A 14,037-nucleotide genomic window follows, 5' to 3' on the forward strand; every position below is an offset into this window, starting at 1 on the left:
GTTCCCTCTTTTTTGGGAACCACAAACAGGTTTGAGTAAAAACCTAGACCTTGTTCCCCGGAGGGGACTGGGTTTATCACTCCCATCTTTGATAGGTCTCTTACACAATGTAAGAATGCCTGTTTCTTTATCTGGTCTGAAGATAAGCGAGACAGGTGGAATCTTCCCTTTGGAGGAAGTCCCTTGAAGTCTAGTAGGTATCCCTTGGAGACTATCTCTAGTGCCCAGGGATCCGGAACATCTCTTGCCCAAGCCTGAGCGAAGAGAGATAGTCTGCCCCCTACCAGATCCGGTCCCAGATCGGGGGCTACCCCTTCATGCTGTCTTGGTAGCAGCAGCAGGTTTCTTGGTCTGTTTACCCTTATTCCAGCCTTGCATGGGCTTCCAAGCGGGTTTGGGCTGGGCCGCGTTACCTTCTTGTCTAGCGGCAGTGGAGTTATTAGCCGGTCCTTTCCTGAAATTGCGAAAGGAACGAAAATTAGACTTGTTCTTAGCCTTAAAAGGCCTATCCTGTGGGAGGGCATGGCCCTTACCCCCAGTGATGTCTGAAATAATTTCCTTCAATTCCGGCCCAAAAAGGGTCTTACCCTTGAAAGGAATATTAAGTAACTTGCGGCTAGATTTAGAGTTTTGTCGGTAAGGACCCGCGTAGCTAACGCCGGCTTTTTTCTGGCCGCACCATAAAAATAACTCTGGTATTGAGAGTCCACATAAAGGCTGCGTTAGGCTCCAAAAAAGGAGCGTAGAGCATATTTAACGCAGCTTCAACTCTCGATACCAGAGTTGCTTACGCAAGCGGCCAGCCTCAAAAACGTGCTCGTGCACGATTCCCCCATAGGAAACAATGGGGCTGTTTGAGCTGAAAAAAAACCTAACACCTGCAAAAAAGCCGCGTTCAGCTCCTAACGCAGCCCCATTGTTTGCTATGCGTAAACACTTCCTACGTCTGCACCTAACACCCTAACATGTACCCCGAGTCTAAACACCCCTAACCTTACACTTATTAACCCCTAATCTGCCGCCCCCGCTATCGCTGACCCCTGTATATTATTTTTAACCCCTAATCTGCCGCTCCGTAAACCGCCGCTACTTACATTATCCCTATGTACCCCTAATCTGCTGCCCTAACATCGCCGACCCCTATATTATATTTATTAACCCCTAATCTGCCCCCCACAACGTCACCTCCACCTGCCTACACTTATTAACCCCTAATCTGCCGAGCGGACCTGAGCGCTACTATAATAAAGTTATTAACCCCTAATCCGCCTCACTAACCCTATAATAAATAGTATTAACCCCTAATCTGCCCTCCCTAACATCGCCAACACCTAACTTCAATTATTAACCCCTAATCTGCCGACCGGAGCTCACTATTCTAATAAATGTATTAACCCCTAAAGCTAAGTCTAACCCTAACACTAACACCCCCCTAAATTAAATATAATTTTAATCTAACGAAATTAATTAACTCTTATTAAATAAATTATTCCTATTTAAAGCTAAATACTTACCTGTAAAATAAACCCTAATATAGCTACAATATAAATTATAATTATATTATAGCTATTTTAGGATTAATATTTATTTTACAGGCAACTTTGTAATTATTTTAACCAGGTACAATAGCTATTAAATAGTTAAGAACTATTTAATAGTTACCTAGTTAAAATAATTACAAAATTACCTGTCAAATCCTAACCTAAGTTACAATTAAACCTAACACTATACTATCATTAAATTAATTAAATAAAATACCTACAATTACCTACAATTAAACCTAACACTACACTATCAATACATTAATTAAATACAATATCTACAAATAACTACAATGAAATAAACTAACTAAAGTACAAAAAATAAAAAAGAACTAAGTTACAAAAAATAAAAAAATATCTACAAACATAAGAAAAATATTACAACAATTTTAAACTAATTACACCTACTCTAAGCCCCCTAATAAAACAACAAAGCCCCCCAAAATAAAAAATGCCCTACCCTATTCTAAATTACTAAAGTTAAAAGCTCTTTTACCTTACCAGCCCTGAACAGGGCCCTTTGCGGGGCATGCCCCAAGAAGTTCAGCTCTTTTGCCTGTAAAAAAAACATACAATACCCCCCCGCCCCCCAACATTACAACCCACCACCCACATACCCCTAATCTAACCCAAACCCCCCTTAAATAAACCTAACACTAAGCCCCTGAAGATCTTCCTACCTTGTCTTCACCATACCAGGTTCACCGATCGGTCCTGAAGAGCTCCTCCGATGTCCTGATTCAAGCCCAAGCGGGGGGCTGAAGATGTCCATGATCCGGTAGAAGTCTTCATCCAAGCGGGGCAGAAGAGGTCTTCCATCCGATTGAAGTCTTCATCCAAGCGGGGCAGAAGAGGTCTTCCATCCGATTGAAGTCTTCATCCAGGCGGCATCTTCTATCGACATCCATCTGGAACGGAGCGGCAGCATCCTGAAGACCTCCGACGCGGAACATCCATCCTGGCCGACGACTGAACGACGAATGACGGTTCCTTTAAATGACGTCATCCAAGATGGCGTCCCTCGAATTCCGATTGGCTGATAGGATTCTATCAGCCAATCGGAATTAAGGTAGGAATATTCTGATTGGCTGATGGAATCAGCCAATCAGAATCAAGTTCAATCCGATTGGCTGATCCAATCAGCCAATCAGATTGAGCTTGCATTCTATTAGCTGTTCCGATCAGCCAATAGAATGCGAGCTAAATCTGATTGACTGATTCCATCAGCCAATCAGAATATTCCTACCTTAATTCCGATTGGCTGATAGAATCCTATCAGCCAATCGGAATTCGAGGGACGCCATCTTGGATGACGTCATTTAAAGGAACCGTCATTCGTCGTTCAGTCGTCGGCCAGGATGGATGTTCCGCGTTGGAGGTCTTCAGGATGCTGTTGCTCCGTTCCAGATGGATGTCGATAGAAGATGCCGCCTGGATGAAGACTTCAATCGGATGGAAGACCTCTTCTGCCCCGCTTGGATGAAGAATTCAATCGGATGGAAGACCTCTTCTGCCCCGCTTGGATGAAGACTTCTACCGGATCATGGACATCTTCAGCCCCCTGCTTGGGCTTGGATCAGGACATCGGAGGAGCTCTTCAGGACCGATCGGTGAACCTGGTATGGTGAAGACAAGGTAGGAAGATCTTCAGGGGCTTAGTGTTAGGTTTATTTAAGGGGGGTTTGGGTTAGATTAGGGGTATGTGGGTGGTGGGTTGTAATGTTGGGGGGGGGTATTGTATGTTTTTTTTACAGGCAAAAGAGCTGAACTTCTTGGGGCATGCCCCGCAAAGGGCCCTGTTCAGGGGTAGTAAGGTAAAAGAGCTTTTAACTTTAGTAATTTAGAATAGAGTAGGGCATTTTTTATTTTGGGGGGCTTTGTTGTTTTATTAGGGGGCTTAGAGTAGGTGTAATTAGTTTAAAATTGTTGTAATATTTTTCTTATGTTTGTAGATATTTTTTTATTTTTTGTAACTTAGTTCTTTTTTATTTTTTGTACTTTAGTAAGTTTATTTCATTGTAGTTATTTGTAGGTTTTGTATTTAATTAATGTATTGATAGTGTAGTGTTAGGTTTAATTGTAGGTAATTGTAGGTATTGTATTTAATTAATTTATTGATAGTGTAGTGTTAGGTTTAATTGTAGGTAATTGTAGGTATTTTATTTAATTAATTTAATGATAGTATAGTGTTAGGTTTAATTGTAACTTAGGTTAGGATTTATTTGACAGGTAATTTTGTAATTATTTTAACTAGGTAACTATTAAATAGTTCTTAACTATTTAATAGCTATTGTACCTGGTTAAAATAATTACAAAGTTGCCTGTAAAATAAATATTAATCCTAAAATAGCTACAATGTAATTATAATTTATATTGTAGCTATATTAGGATTTATTTTACAGGTGTGTATTTAGCTTTAAATAGGAATAATTTATTTAATAAGAGTTAATTAATTTAGTTAGATGTAAATTATATTTAACTTAGGGGGGTGTAAGTGTTAGGGTTAGACTTAGCTTTAGGGGTTAATACATTTATTAGAATAGCGGTGAGCTCCGGTCGGCAGATTAGGGGTTAATAATTGAAGTTAGGTGTCGGCGATGTTAGGGAGGGCAGATTAGGGGTTAATACTATTTATTATAGGGTTAGTGCAGCGTATCATGTCCGCCAGACATCGCTGAATGCGGACAGCATACGCTGTCCGTATTCAGCATTGCACAAGCAGTTCTGGTGAACTGCTTGTGCAATGCCGCCCCCTGCAGATTCAGGCGTTAATCAACCCGATCGTATAGGATCGGGTTGATTTCTGTACGACGCTCAGGCGGCGGATACAGTTAAGGAGTAGCGGTCCTCTTAAGACCGCTGCTTCTTAACTGCGGGTGCGGAAACAAGGCAAGATGTAGTTCCCATAACCCATACACAATAATAATAACTGTGAAAGCTACTATAGCAACTCAGTAAGAACAGTTAGTCCATTGATGCGTGAAATACTACCATCGGCAACCAACATGGGGTTAAAATATTCCTTTTATTAAATAACAAAGTAATAACAGACCTTTAGAGTAGCATATCTAATTACCTTATCTCTTGGTATCCTTTGTTAAAGAGTCATCTCTAGCCATCTGGCAGCAGACTTTGCAACAATGTTCACAGCAATGTTATACATAAACGCAAACATTGCTGCCATAGAGTGCTAAAGACACGTGCAAGCTACTATCAGCCAACTCTCCAACAAAACATATCAAGAGAATGAAGCTTAATCTAAATTATCAATCTATCATTTTTATTTGACTGTCCCTTTAAAGGTTATTTTGGAATTTCGTAAAAAAAAAAAAGAAAATGTGGATTTTGGTGCGCGAGTCCAATAGTAGTGCACACTATTCAGTTCAATACAGATGGCACTCGCGGTCTCTCTATAGAGTGAGCAGGCTGCAACCAAATGCTAATTTGGAACCGGTTACCTGAACAGAATGAGATTCAAAATAGTTTATTATTCTAACCTTACAGAGCCTGTTTTTCAAGCAAAACTATATTTTATTCTCCTTTAAAGGGACATTCCAGCCAAAATTGGAATCCACATTTCCGCATTTCAGTTATGTATAGAAGCATTTTTGTAATATACACGTATTAGCAAAAATGCTTCTAATAAAAGCTATAGCTGTTTCCAATGTGTTTTTAAGTATGCACCGTGCACCAGCATTGCTCAGAGAGCCTAAGGTGCTTGTAACATCTGGTATTGACTCAATTTGTTAATTGCTGACATGATACAAGCCCCACTGTTGTTCTGAGCAGCTGCATTATTTAAAATTCTGGTGCATTGAGAATATCTAGTTATGCTTCACGTGCACGTGCAGAGAAAAATGTTAACACTAAAACAATGATAACTTTTACTAGAAGCATTTTTGCCAAAGCATGTATATTGCAAATAGGTTTGTATACAAAGATGAAACTCATCTATGCGCATTTAAATTTTGACCGGACTGTCCCTTTAACACAAAACGATACACATGTAAAGGAATTCTACCAATAAATAAAAGCTGAGTAATAAACATACAAAGCAAGACAAATGACAACAAACAAACAAAAAGCATCTATCTCTGGAACATCATTTTAATTATGACTCATATTATTTCATGATACAAAGCCCCTTAGTTATGGCTGTGCTGTGGCAAAATGCATTAGCTCAGTGGTGGGCTGTGCGTAGAAGATTCTTTTATCTTGGAAGAATTATTTCTTTGCTTATTCACTTTCTTCTTTACATAGGTGATGTAGTGTATTTAATCATTATATTAATTCATTGTATATGTGACGCCTCAGGGTCATAATTTGTTAAACTTAAAGGGATAGAAAAGTCAAAATTCAAATCTGTATGTGTGCATTTCAATTTGAAATATAAGCATTTTTGCAATATACTTCTATTAGCAAAAATGTTTCTAGTAAAATGTATTATTGTTTTTCTGCAGCATATGCACATATCCTATGAGCGCTTGTGCACTTGTATTCAAACACCACACCTTGTCAGAGAGCTGGCAGTGGTGTATATCACTTCTGAAGATGTCATTTGTGTCATAAAAGTCACTGCTTACTCTCTGAGAAGACGCAGTGTTTGAATGCTGGTGCACGGGCCCTCACAGGATATGTGCGTATGCTGCAGAAAAATTGTAATTACTTTTACTACAAGCATTTTTGCTAATTAAAGTATATTGCAAAAATGTTTCTATCTGAAATTGATATGGACTCATGCACATTTAATTTTTGACCTTTCTATCCCTTTAAAGGGATACTAAACCCACATTTTTTTCTTTCATGATTCGGATAGAGCATGCAATTTTAATCAATTTTCTAATTTACTCCTATTATCAATTTGTCTTCGTTCTCTTGCTATCTTTATTTGAAAATCAAGACTATAAGCTTAAGAGCCGGCCCATTTTTGGTTCAGCATCTGGGTTGCGCTTTTTGATTGGTGGTTAAATGTAGTCACCATTCAGCAAGCACTATACTCTGTGCTGAACCAAAAATGGGCCGGCTCCTTAGATTAGATTCCAGCTTTTTCAAATAAAGATACCAAGAGAACAAAGAAAAATTGATAATAGGAGTAAATAAATAAGAAATTTGTTTAAAATGTCATGCTCTATCTGAATCATGAAATAAAGACTTTGGACCAATTTATTAATGTGCGAGCGGACATGATATGATGTAGCGTATCATTTCCGCCTCATATGATATGTGCCGACAGAATACGCTGTCGGCATTTATCATTACACAAGCAGTTCTTGTGAACTGCTTGTGCAATGCCGCCCTCTGCAGATTCGCGGCCAATCAGCCACTAGCAGGGGGTGTCAATCAGCCTGATCGTATAGGATTGGGCAGATTGATGTCCGCGGTCTCAGAGCAGGCGGACAAGTTATGGAGCAGCGGTCTTTAGATCGCTGCTTCAAAACTTTTGTTTCCGTTGAGCCTAAAGATAATTCGGCCCCTTTGGGTTTAGTATCCCTTTTAACGTGCCATGGTTGGATGCAATATTCACTAATTTCCAACAAGAGGGAATCCAATATTTTTATTCATAATATTCGCAAATCATAACAAAACTTTTTCATTTTAATGTCTAAACCTTTTTCCCTTTCGTTAAGTTTGTGTCTATTTGAAGTGTGAAAGGGGCATGAAACCAAAAAACAAATTATTTCATAATTTTGATAGAGCATGCAATTTTTAGCATCTGCTTCTATAATCTAATTTGCTTTGTTTTCTTGATATCCTTTGTTGATAAGCATACCTAGGTATTGCAGGAGCAGCAATGCACTAATGGGAGCAAGTTGCTGATTGGTGGCTGCACATTTACACCTTTTGTCACTGGTATATCAGATGTTCTTAGCTAGCTCCCAGTAGTGCATTGTTGCTTCTTCAACTAAAGATACTAAGAGAATGAAGCAAGTGTGATAATATAAGTAAATTAAAAAGTTGTTTAAAACTGTGAGCTCTATCTGAATCACCAAAGAAAGATTTTGGGTTTTATGTGCCTTTCAGGACCTGGTATAAGCATCTATTTTGGATAATTCTCCATGTTCAACTACCAAACATAGATAATATGAATATGGGCAAATTTCTTACGTGTAATTAAATGTATTGTTTTCATGTTGGACATATTCTGTATGTATGTCACGTTGCTTTGGGGATAGCCTCTGTCTGTGTCACTTGGTGAGACAGGTCTGAGTCCAACAAGTCAGTGCTGTTTGTGTTGTCAGACAGTAGGTTACTCACTTTGCATGTCCCACACACGCTAATGTCAATCACACTCCCCACCACCCCAATGTCCCTGCTCTCACTTGTTGAAGCTGGCCAGGTTCTGGATGAACTTTGAGATGAGGGTGAGGGTTCTAGATGTTTGCTCATCGGGATATTCCTGCATGAGGCCGAAGAGGCTGGGGGACATGATGGCCGGACACAGGAAGCGAAGAAAGAGAGAGGCACTGATGAGTCGGTCTGCTATGTCTTCCCGGCCGCGTTCTGCACAGCGCATCCTCCAGGACGCAAATACCTCTTTCAGCTCCCGAGGAAATACACTAGTAAAAGGGATATGTGGAGTATTTAAAGAAAATGAGAAAAAAAAGTTGAGCTATAGAAATTATTGTTGTGAAAAAAAATATAGAAATTAAGAAAGAAAGACAGAAATAGGAAGACAGATGAAAGGAAAGATATGGTAAGTAACATTGCAGGACAATAGAACAAAACAAGGGAAGAAGAACAGTAATATATATAGTGCATCCATCTCGTGTGGTCAACCTACCAATGGGAATTTAAGACCTTGCAGAGAGCAAGTTCACAGCACATCCTGAGATTGGCCTGGTGATCGAGCAGTGCAGAGGGCGGACAACGCATTGGATCAACCTCGCAGTCCTCCTCCGACTCGTACAGAGCCCGAATAAACTCACCTGTGAAATGATGACCATGTGGCAGAAACAAAGGATGATGAGTATTGAAAAGTGGATGAGATACAGAGAGGAATATAAGGAGACATTGAGGTAGAAGAGTAGGGAATACTCTGTTTACCAATGGCTTCCTTGAGGTATCTCTGTCCTATCAGTTTCAGATACTCCTCTATGGCTTTAGTTGCAAGTGTGTTCTCACGGAGAATAAGGTGCTCTCTGTCAAGGAAGCGATCAACCTCTGTCATAGCCATGTCTGAAAGGAAGTCCTGAGAGAGAAACAGGGGAATGATAAAGACACAGAAGGATTGGGATATAAAAGTTCATATAAAAAAAGGGACGAGAAAAGCAAGTATGTGGGTGACTAGGTTTATAAGAAAGATTTATAATATGGAAAGAAATGGAAAGAGGAGAAGTTAGGAATAAAGTAAGATTGAATGAAAGGAGAGTTGTAAGAAAGAAAAGGATGGGAGAGGAAGAAATGTAGGAGGGAGAAACAAGGGGTATTAATGAATGCGTGAAGGAAAGGAAGGAAGGAAGTAGGAAAGGAAGGAGAAAGGAAGAAAGGGGAAAAGGAAGGAAGGGGGGAAAAGGAAGGAAGGGGAAAATAAAGGAAGGAAGGAGGAAAGGAAGGAAGGAAATGAAGGAAGGAGGGAAGGAAGGAGGAAAGGAAGGAAGGAAAGGAAGGAAGGAGGGAAGGAAGGAGGAAAGGAAGGAAGGAAAGGAAGGAAGGAGGCAAGGAAGAAAGGGAGGAAGGAGGAAAGGAAGGAAGGATGGATGAAATGAAGAAGGAAAGGAAGGAAGGAGGGAAGGAAGAAAGGAGGGGGAAATGAAGGAGGGAAGGAAGGATGAAAGGAAGGAACTAGGAAAGGAAGGAAGGGGGGAGGAAGGAAGGAGGAAAGGAAGGAAAGAAGGAAGAAAGGAGGAAAGGAAGAAGGAAGGATGGATGAAAGGAAGGAAGGAATGAAGGAAGGAAGTAAGGAGGAAAGGAAGGAAGGAAGGCAGGAAGGAGGGAAGGAAGGAAGGAAGGAAGGAGGGAAGGAAGGAAGGGAGAAAGAAAGAAAGGAAGGAGGAAAGGAAGGAAGAGAAGGAGGAAAGAAAGGTAGAAAAGGAGGAAAGGAAGGAAGGAAGGAGGGAAGGGAGAAAGAAAGGAAGGAAGGAAGAGAAGGAGGAAAGGAAGGTAGAGAAGGAGGAAAGGAAGGAAGGAATGAAGGAGAAAAGGAAGGAAGGAGGGAGGGCAGGAGGAAAGGAAGAAATAAAGTAAAATAAAAGAGGAAAGGGATGGAGGAAAGAAAGAAAGAAAAAAAGAAAGGAGGATGAAGGAAGGGACAAAGAAGGAAGCAAGTGAAGAAAGGAGGGAGAGATGGAGGGAGGAAGACAAGCATAAAATTCCCCCGCCCCCTCATGTTTACCCATTAAATACCCATGGTAAATAGTGAAGCACAATAGTTCCCCCTAGTGGTTACCAAACACTACATACAGGTAGCCCTCAGTTTACGCTGGGGTTAGGTTCCAGAAGGAATGGTTGTAAATTGAAACCGTTGTAAATTGAAACCCAGTTTATAATGTAAGTCAATGAGAAGTGAGGGAGTTAGGTTCCAGTCCCCTCTCAAAATTGGCATAAGTAACACCTAATACATTATTTTTAAAGCTTTGAAATGAAGACTTTAAATGCTAAACAGCCTTATAAACCTAAAAAATAATCACAAAACACAGAATATATAATTAAACTAAGTTAAATGTACAAAAACATTTGCTAAACAGCATTATAAACCTAATAAAATAATCACACAACAGACTTTACTTGCATTTTTCTGCAAACAGTTCTTTCTATGCATTCCAATCTGGACTGATTTATAGACAGGAAGATCTTGTTCCTTTGCAAAATGCTCGATAGCTCAGGTCTGGTTAAACTGATTTCAGCTTGCTTGGCTTTCATATATTTGCTGCAACACAAGCGGACAGCTCCACCTACTGGCTATTTTAATCAAAGCACTGCTTCTCAATGCTTTTTAATAGCAGTCATATGACTGAAAGAAAAGGTTGTTATTCTGAAACGGTGCAAATTGAACCGTTGTAAACCGAGGGCCACCTGTATAGTAATTACAAACATCATACCTATCTAAAAATTAAAAACATATGTTATAATATAAATAGTACAGATTACATATTAGTACAGATTACATATTTACATATGTCATAAAGGGTAGATATCCAACAGTCATATATATGAAAAAAGAAAAATGTATAATATTCTACAAAAAACAATTGATAATATTCTACAAAAAAATAGATAGATCATATTCCTCATTCAATCCCACAAAATTGCAGGTTTCCAATTTGTTAATACAAAAGACTTCCTTTTGTCTGAGATATAACTTTCTATCACCTTCCCTCCTAGGAATACTGATATAGTCAATGATCTTAAATCTTAGTTGGCAAATATTATGGCCAGCTTGGATAAAATGTTCTGCCACAGGATTTTTTATCTTTTTATTTAGAATATCTGACCTATGTTCACTCATCCGCTCACGGACCATTTTGGTCATCTCCCCAACATAACTCCGCCCACATGGACATTTAATTATATAGCTTGCATGATTGGTAGTGCAGGTAAAGAAACATCTAACACTAAACCTCCTGCCTGTTCTGGGATGGAAAAAAGATCTACTCCTAGTTATACTGTTGTAACTAAAACATACTAACAAGGGATAACAACCCAAATTCTTTTCAGAAATATAACTTTGTGTATTGGACTTATTTGAGCCTATATCTGCCCTAATTAGTTAATAACACAGAGTATTGCTTCTTCTGTATGCAGGCATAAAAATGGACTGAAACTCTTTGACAGAAGGATTACACTCAAAACACCCCACTTACACCAACTATAAAGCCCCAAAACTGCCTTGTGCAATTATATATTATTTTTTTTAAAAAGCTACATTTTTTAAAATAAAAAAATATAATTCCCTCTATTTTGATGGTATTTGGGGCACTTTTAGGAAATTGACCCAAGATCTAATTTGTGGTTAATTTTCTGAGCGCTAATTGCTACCGCGAGCTCGCAGTAGCAATAACAAGCCACTTGTTATGGCTGGTTAATTTGCCTGTTTGTGGGCGCACAATAATTTAGTATTCCACTTATAATCTAGCCCTATTTTGAAGAGGAATTTGTTATTGCATTCGGAACAGCCCCAATAGCTTGGAAACTGAAGAACAAATATCAAAACGACTCTATTTGTAGTTATAATGTAGCCACCAATCAGCAAACGCTACTCAGGGTTCTGAACCAAAAATGGTCCAGCTCCTAAGCTTACATTCCAGCTTTTAAAAATAAAGATACCAACAGAATGAAGAAAAATTCATAACAGGAGTAAATTAGAAAGTTGCTTAAAATTGCATGCTCTATCTCAATCATGAAAGAAAAATTGGGTTTCATATCCCTTTAATAAAGACAAAACAAGCTTGTCAAGATAAGGCATAGGGGAGTCAATGGGTTATCACTGTTGGAAACAGGTAATGTACACAAACAATACGGGAATACTATAGGCAGGCAGCCAGTCATCAGTCTCCTTCAGCAGATAACAGGCAAGCACAAACAATGAGAAGGTACCAGGTATTTTTGATAAAGTGCTTATGAGCAAAACGCGTCAGGGCTTATGTGTTTGTTATCCAGGTGTTCCACTCTGGTTTAAAATGTGTATTAATAAAAGAATACAAGTTTTTTAACTTTTATAATATTTTCTATCCTCAGCCCCCCCCCCCCCTCTGTGCATTTAACAAGGGGAAGAGTGGTTCTACTCTACACTGGCTTGTCTTTAGTTTCTTTATTTTGGTGGAGTTTGCTCATATTTCAAAACTGCTTTACAGTTTTGTTAAAGTGATTGTAAAGTTTAATGAATTAAAGCCCAGTATCTAAAAATAATCTTAAAAACAGGGGCACTCTAATTCATTAAACTTTACAAACACGCTTTTTAAAAAAAATATTTTAAATACTTATCATTTTGATACATTAAACAGACCGCCGATCCTCCGCCCTCATCTCCTTCTGTATTGTGTATATTGATGACAAATCCGGCTTCCTCCAATCGTTAAATGCCCCCATTGGCGTCCAGCTCATGGGGCACTCAATGATTGGAGGAAGCCGGATTCGTCATCGATCTGCAAAATACAGAAGAAGATGCAGGCGGAGGATCAGCAGTCTGTTTACTGTAATGAAATGTATATAATATTATTTAAAAAAGCATGTTTGTAAAGTTTAATGAATTAAAGTGCCCCTGTTTTTAAGAGTATTTTTAGATACTGGGCGCTAATTCCTTAAACTTTACAATCACTTTAAGTGGATCAAGGAAAGCAGGATCTGGAGATAAGTAACTTAGGCCTAGATTTAGAGTTCGGCGGTAGCCGTCAAAACCAGCGTTAGAGGCTCCTAACGCTGGTTTTGGCCGCCCGCTGGTATTTGGAGTCAGTGATTAAAGGGTCTAACGCTCACTTTTCAGCCGCGACTTTTCCATACCGCAGATCCCCCTACGCCATTTGCGTAGCCTATCTTTTCAATGGGATCTTCCTAACGCCGGTATTTAGAGTCGTTTCTGCAGTGAGCGTTAGAGCTCTAACGACAAGATTCCAGCCGCCTGAAAATAGCAGGAGTTAAGAGCTTTCTGGCTAACGCCGGTTTATAAAGCTCTTAACTACTGTACCCTAAAGTACACTAACACCCATAAACTACCTATGTACCCCTAAACCGAGGTCCCCCCACATCGCCGCCACTCGATTAAAATTTTTAACCCCTAATCTGCCGACCGCCACCTACGTTATACTTATGTACCCCTAATCTGCTGCCCCTAACACCGCCGACCCCTGTATTATATCTATTAACCCCTAACTTGCCCCCCACAACGTCGCCGCAAGCTACTTAAAATAATTAACCCCTAATCTTCCGACCGCAAATCGCCGCCACCTACGTTATCCCTATGTACCCCTAATCTGCTACCCCTAACATCGCCGACCCCTATGTTATATTTATTAACCCCTAATCTGCCCCCCTCAACGTCGCCGACACCTACCTACACTTATTAACCCCTAATCTGCCGAGCGGACCTGAGCGCTACTATAATAAAGTTATTAACCCCTAATCCGCCTCACTAACCCTATCATAAATAGTATTAACCCCTAATCTGCCCTCCCTAACATCGCCGACACCTACCTTCAATTATTAACCCCTAATCTGCCGACCGGAGCTCACCGCTATTCTAATAAATGTATTAACCCCTAAAGCTAAGTCTAACCCTAACACTAACACCCCCCTAAGTTAAATATAATTTTTATCTAACGAAATAAATTAACTCTTATTAAATAAATAATTCCTATTTAAAGCTAAATACTTACCTGTAAAATACATCCTAATATAGCTACAATATAAATTATAATTATATTATAGCTATTTTAGGATTAATATTTATTTTACAGGCAACTTTGTAATTATTTTAACCAGGTACAATAGCTATTAAATAGTTAAGAACTATTTAATAGTTACCTAGTTAAAATAATAACAAATTTACCTGTAAAATAAATCC

At 39.2% G+C, this 14,037-nt stretch overlaps 1 protein-coding gene across 1 annotated transcript in view; it reads right to left on the reverse strand.

Moving 5' to 3' along the window:
* The window catches only part of SYNGAP1 (synaptic Ras GTPase activating protein 1), a 620,999-nt gene that overhangs the window by 188,132 nt on the left and 418,830 nt on the right, over window positions 1-14,037 (reverse strand). Inside the window, exons 8-10 of the mRNA XM_053721876.1 lie at window positions 8,586-8,730; window positions 8,323-8,467; window positions 7,862-8,098 (exon numbers count right to left, since the gene is read on the reverse strand). Coding sequence (XP_053577851.1) covers window positions 7,862-8,098; window positions 8,323-8,467; window positions 8,586-8,730 — 527 coding nt within the window. The remainder of the gene's footprint in view (window positions 1-7,861; window positions 8,099-8,322; window positions 8,468-8,585; window positions 8,731-14,037) is intronic.

Source organism: Bombina bombina, chromosome 7 (genome assembly GCF_027579735.1).
Source record: "Bombina bombina isolate aBomBom1 chromosome 7, aBomBom1.pri, whole genome shotgun sequence".
NCBI lineage: Eukaryota > Metazoa > Chordata > Amphibia > Anura > Bombinatoridae > Bombina > Bombina bombina.